This window comes from Rhagoletis zephyria, unplaced genomic scaffold (assembly GCF_001687245.7).
Source record: "Rhagoletis zephyria isolate East Lansing unplaced genomic scaffold, Rhagoletis_zephyria_1.1 Rzeph_scaffold_06637, whole genome shotgun sequence".
NCBI classification, from domain to species: domain Eukaryota; kingdom Metazoa; phylum Arthropoda; class Insecta; order Diptera; family Tephritidae; genus Rhagoletis; species Rhagoletis zephyria.
Window position 1 is genome coordinate 3353 of NW_016163720.1, and position 6257 is coordinate 9609.

The 6257-nt window shown below is 37.0% G+C and overlaps 1 protein-coding gene across 1 annotated transcript; it reads right to left on the reverse strand.

The window, feature by feature from the left end:
* Positions 1–894: 894 nt before the first annotated feature.
* Positions 895–5382, reverse strand: LOC108373374 (glycerophosphocholine phosphodiesterase GPCPD1). Its single transcript, XM_017629249.1, has 6 exons — positions 4530–5382; positions 3402–3761; positions 2213–3339; positions 1662–2138; positions 1254–1400; positions 895–1191 (listed from the first exon to the last, which is right to left on the reverse strand). Exons 2-6 carry the CDS (start codon positions 3637–3639, stop codon positions 1075–1077), a joined length of 2106 nt encoding a protein of 701 aa, XP_017484738.1. The 5' UTR covers positions 3640–3761; positions 4530–5382; the 3' UTR covers positions 895–1074.
* Positions 5383–6257: the final 875 nt, after the last annotated feature.

The window sequence follows — 6257 nt, forward strand, 5'->3', positions numbered from 1 at the left end:
AAAAATGAGTACAAAAAAAAAAATCGATTTCAGGTGCCACATTCAAAAATTCGTTACATACATTAAATAAATAAAATATTATTTTTGCTGACCTGCCCAGGATTACTGTAAAGAGTTACGTACTTTGAAAAATATATGCTACGAGGCGAGAATCTCAGCTTTTGTTTTTAACAGTAAATCGAAGCATCAAATTACTCACTTTTCACGCCGGTGTATTAACGAAATTTTTTTGGTTTTTGACCAGTTTCTGTAGAAAATATTTTCCCTGATGCTAGTTTTTCCTGCGTATCTTTAAAATGCTGCGATCACAGCTTTTCCGTAGCGGCAACATGAAGTCATGTTGAAATTCGAAAGCCTCTTTATGCTCCTTTACAAGAAATTAAATTTTATATTATGTCCGAGTATCCATTAGCTTTATTTTCTACACATGTATCGCTTTAGTTTTTCATGAAATTTCTAAACAAGCAATTTACGATTTTCCTAATAAACATTTTTTGCAATTTTTGACTGTAGGGGTTATCCAAATCATAATTTATTTTTGTCCGAATAAATTATCAAACATTAAAACCGCCCGCTGTTAAATGCATTTTACACAGAATACTAACAACGGCTGTTGGCAAATGCGCAGCCGACCAGTTGGACGTCTATAAGCTGGTGAAATTGCAAGTTTCAGCTTAAAATAAGGGAGATGAATTAGAAAACAAATATTTGATGTATGTATGTATGTATTATGCAATTGGTCTTGTAAGTTTCATTTCTTTTTTTCCTTTGTTATCTAAATGAAATTATAAAAAAGGATTTACTAATTTTAAAACATAGATTTACTACAATAATTTATAAAAACATATTGAAATTACGCATTACTTGATAGAGCTAGAGAAAGTTTTTTATAAAAAAAAAAAGATTTGGTTAGTTAATTGAAGTGTCATATGCGGCGGCAATTATTTTGCTTGTAAATATGTATGAATTGTAATTTTGTGTTCTTTTTTTACTGCGGTATGTTAGCAAGTGCTTCGTACGATTTTGAAATTTTCATTCGTTTTCAAATGTGGCATCGGTCTTTCTTACAATTTACTATTGCTTTTGCTGCTTAACCGGTATATTATCGTGCCACAATGTGCCCATCTCCAGCGCCTGCAGTTTGAGTATTTCATTCTGGCTCTCCCTGGCTTGAAGCAGGAATACGCTTTGCTGTAAAAGTAAACGTGTTTTGTTTAGCAAAGCGAATTTATTCTTCTTTATGCGACATTTACCTTCACTTCCTTGCTAGTCAGCACATCCATCTTGTCGTAAATGATGGCGTGCAATCCCAGGTCTTTAAGAAATTTGATTGTATCCTTATTGTTATTGTCATCACCCCAACAGAATACTATTAAGCCTCTGCTTTTTGCCAAATTTACCTATTGTAAGATGGAGTATTAAAAAATTAAATAAATAAAAATATTTGCTGCAGCTTTGAATTAACTTTACCTGGGTGGGATCGCGTAGCAAATCCTCNTCCCAGGTCTTTAAGAAATTTGATTGTATCCTTATTGTTATTGTCATCACCCCAACAGAATACTATTAAACCTCTGCTTTTTGCCAAATTTACCTATTGTAAGATGGAGTATTAAAAAATTAAATAAATACAAATATTTTCTGCAGCTTTGAATTAACTTTACCTGGGTGGGATCGCGTAGCAAATCCTCGGAGTGTGCTACAATGCCTAGCAATTCCATGGCACGCGAATTGTATACAGCCATTTCGATGCTGTTGCCCCGGGGATCCAAATATTTTTGATACCTAGTGCTTTCTCCAATGGTCAGGAACATGACTGGATACCGATTTTGCTTAAAACGCAGCATTGTACAAATATCAGGATCGAAACATGAAAACACAATACGTCGATGGCCTGCTTTGCGGAATACGACATTCAATATGCAGTCCACATACAAATTACGATCGATTGTATGCTCGAATTGCTCCTCCATTGATCCATCGTTGAGACGCTGTGACCACTTAACTTCTATGTTAAAGCCTACATGTGAATCAATCGCATCCAAGACATCGGCCAAACGTGGAAATGGTTGATGCTCCAAGAGGTCGTCGTTATGAAAACAACGTTCTTCTCGCGTACGACCTTCAGCAGTGTGATAGACCTGAAATGAAAAGCAAACACCAAAGGGAAATTTTTTAATAAGGGAAAATCTTCGCCACAGCAGCAAGCATTTACCTTCAAGTTGTTCAGCTGATCCACAGTTAGCTCACGCATTGGTAGCTCTAGAAAATCATGTGGATTACAGCTGCCTTTCGCTTTCAGCGACACATAAATCATAAAATCATGATACACCACCGGTACCAAATCCTTGCTCAGCTGCACGTCGAACTCCACCATGTCTGCGCCATGTTCGACAGCATTTTTCAAAGAAGTTATTGTGTTTTCGCGTATCACTGAATCTTTTGTTTTGAAACTTGTGCCGGAGCCGCGGTGTCCCACATCCAAGCCAGTCCATTTGGGATTCCAGTAACGTGTGTATGTAACCGCCATGTCCAACTTAATACATTTCGTTGGTTTTATAAGCAAATAACCAATCTGCATCATACCCATTGGCCGATGACGTGTGGCACAAGTGATTGGCACCTCCAGATTACCATCGGAACGTTTGAGTAAATTAGGCAAAACATACTGATAGCCCAAGTGGTAGGGCGGTTCATCCATCGCTGCTTTCGAACTATATGCATACAAATCGATGAGGTAGGCAGTGCTGTCAAAGTCACCAATTGTCAAATGGAAAATCACCATGTCATCGGGACCACAGGCAGAACCGAACTGTGGTTGCAATTGGATTTGCGATTCATCCCTGTGTAGTACAGCTACTTCGTTAAAAGCAAATGCTGTACTAAGGTCAGCGCCATTTTCGCGAGTATCGTGCGTATCGTTTGAAAGTGAATCTTCCAACGGCGAAATTGTATGATGGTCACAAGTGCTACCACCACCACCACCAGCACCTCCACCAGTGGGTATTGTCAAGTTCATTGGCGTCACTTTAACATAAATTAAACGTCTCTTCATGCGTTGCTTCCAAGTAAATGGGGCATTGAAAAATTTCAATTGTACAATTGTCTCTGCTGTGACCCAGCCACGATCCACTTTTTCAATGCCGTTAAACGAACCATAAACTTCATCGCATTCTCGTGTTTTGCTGCATACTCCGGGCACAATGTGACGTGGCTTCAGATATGTCTCCCAATGGCGCACAATAGTTTTTTCAGCTGTCGGATCGACTGCAACCACTAAATAGCGATACTCAGTGCGTGTATCGCGCGGAATGCTCACATAAATATACCAAGCGTTTGTGTCTAAAAAGGCAGAATAACGTGTTAAAGTCCCGCCCACCGGTGCGGGTACGGCGCCCACTCACCATCTTCTTTCATCATGATTTTACACTCGCTAAATTGCCAATTGCCCAGACTTTCAGTGCTTCCCACAATCGCCAAACGTTCATTAGGCGCAATGTCATGATTCATCATCACATAGAACTTCCAATTGACATGAATCGGTATATCAGGTTGAAACACTGCCATAGACGTTGTTGATGAGGATGGTGCCGCCATGGCATCGCAATCGTCGGCCCCATCGGCGAAAAACCAGCGTTGCATTTTGGAATCTGTTGCAGAGAAGGTTCAGAAAAGCTGGATGGTTTTGCTGTCGCACACAATGGAAGTTTAAATTGATAAGGTTTGCTAGCCAATTTAAATTAGTGCCTTCAAAAATAGAATATCTGTAAGGCATAACAAAAAGAAGACGAAAATATACTTAAGAATAAAAAAGTCAAAGCAAAAGTTAAGAAAATAGGCTGGAAAGTTTATCTGCCGCAAGGGGCTGCTTTGATAATAAAGTGCGCTTGTTAATCTGAGTGTAAAAACATAAAACGACATCGCCTTTACGGATAATATAGCCTCATACGCAGGCAATAAACAGTCAATGTATAATTGGGCATACATTTGTATGACTGCCATAGTCGAGCAAGTTACGCCGTCCGTAAGAAAGCTTATCGCTAGCGCTCTAGCATCTTCCTGGTATGTATGTATGTACATATATGTATACTTGTTTGTATTTTTCCAATAATAAACACAAACAATGGCATTAGTTTGCTGTCGACTCAGCGTAAAAGGCAATGGCGTTGTTTATCAAATAATGTGCCAATGTTACATAAGTAGCATATACGTAAATTATTACTTTAATAAGTATAAACTGAATTGCAGAATCAGAGCCATAAAATCCACACATTTTCAACGTGGTTTTATGTTAAACACCTTAACTAAAATTTTAGGTATTCGAAGCGTTTCAGATTTTGTTTATGCAATCAGCTGTTGCTAAACACGTTCTACGTTTAAGTTTAATAAATTTATGGTGTGACCACCTGGGTAAGGTCATTGTTGTTGTTTTGCTATTAACAATCAATTAATAGTCAAATGCACAGTAATGTGATTCCTTAATGCACCCAATACAGCAGCAAGAAAATACCCAATGCTCCTCACTAACTCACCTGGCAAGAAAAATATAATAAATGTTGTAATTCAAATGAACTGCTGGTAGCTCCTCACAAAAATCGTTCGTTGGACTTTGTCGCCGAAATCATACACACACTCGTCTGCTTTGTATATTTTAATTGATTTTTCTTTCCAAAAAATGATGTTATTGGTGTAGAAGACTTACAGGATGTGTTGGTAATGCGTCTTGGGATAAATCTAATGTGGCCGCTCTGTCTGATTAGCCGAGGTAATATGTGATCATACAATAACTTTGGCTGCAAGTTGGACATATGTTTGCCCAGATGTTTAGGTTGAAAAAGAAAAACGGAGAAAGCGTATACATATGTGGAAATATAGGGGAAGTGGGCTGAAATTTTTTCTCTGGAGTTAACGCACACAAATTACTGTAGCTGGAGATGTTATAAAGCGTGTCGTGGACTTGTGTGTTGTCTCCACCAGGGAGAGAATTTGCTAAGATGTGGCGTAATTAGGATCCATTGCGCTGGATTCCGCTGAGACGTTTTCCAACCAGTTGATGTCACGTAGCTTTGGTATAGAAAGTTTGTAATCGAAAACAGTCAGCCCCTCGAGAGGTAGACTGCCGATTTGTAAGCGCCCTCACTTGATTCCTCAACTAATGTGGGTCAGTATTTACTTAGCTTCCTTCAAAATTTACTCTTGCTCGTCCTTTGTTGAAACACTTTTATTATAATATATTTACTTAATACGATTTATTCTATTACTTGTCAATGTGAATAACCGCGAAACAAATCTCAAAATAACCTCGCTTTACACCAAAAAGGAAACAAACGGGCTCACCAAAAATTTAACAATCACCGTAGTCAATCAATGGCCGACTAGAGAGGTAAAAAAAACATCGATGGTCGTGGCTTCAAGCTTCGATGTTTTTACGAATCCGATGTTAAATCAAAACATCGATGTTTTGGAAAACATCGAAGATGTTTCTTGATTAATTTTTCACCATTTCATTTTGAGCGCGTTTTAAAATTTTGTGCCAGCCTTTAATAGCGATTAATATATACTTTCGAGGAATCATGCCCAATAAATAAATAAATAAATAATAAATAAATTCCCATATTACATTTAATAAATGTTACTTACGTATATAAGTAAGAAATACTTTATTTGGTTTATAAGTATGTAATTTACATACATATGTGTTAAGCTACGTGTATTACGCTAGAGATTCTAATTCATATTAATATTTTAGAGTAATAAACGAACTAAGCTTGTGTTGGAAATATTTTGATGAACTGGTGGCGGGCTCAGTGAACTTTTATTTAACTTAACTTACAATATTTGTGTAAAAAACCCAGTGCGTGTAGTCCCAACGCGCGGAAGAAGTGAAACTTAATAGAGGAATTTCAGAAAGAAAGAAATGTGTCATATACATACACATGTACATATTTTCTAATACACTAAATAGATATTTATTTTTATTTTTTTAACGAGCTTTAATTTTTTATTTTTTATAACCAATTGCTAAGTAAAATTATTATTTTTGGCTGAGAAAACATACATATCTACAATATTAACTAGTAGATTGTGGTAACTAAAGTAAGATATAAAAAGTTTTATTTCAATATTATTTCTAGAAAAACTGCATCAATGGTAGTCGCTAATTTGGTTGTTGGAACATATCTACCAATAACCATTTCCAATGAAAATTTTTCTTTCACAAATTTTGTCAGTTCATCGTACATGTATTCGGCCAGCGAAAA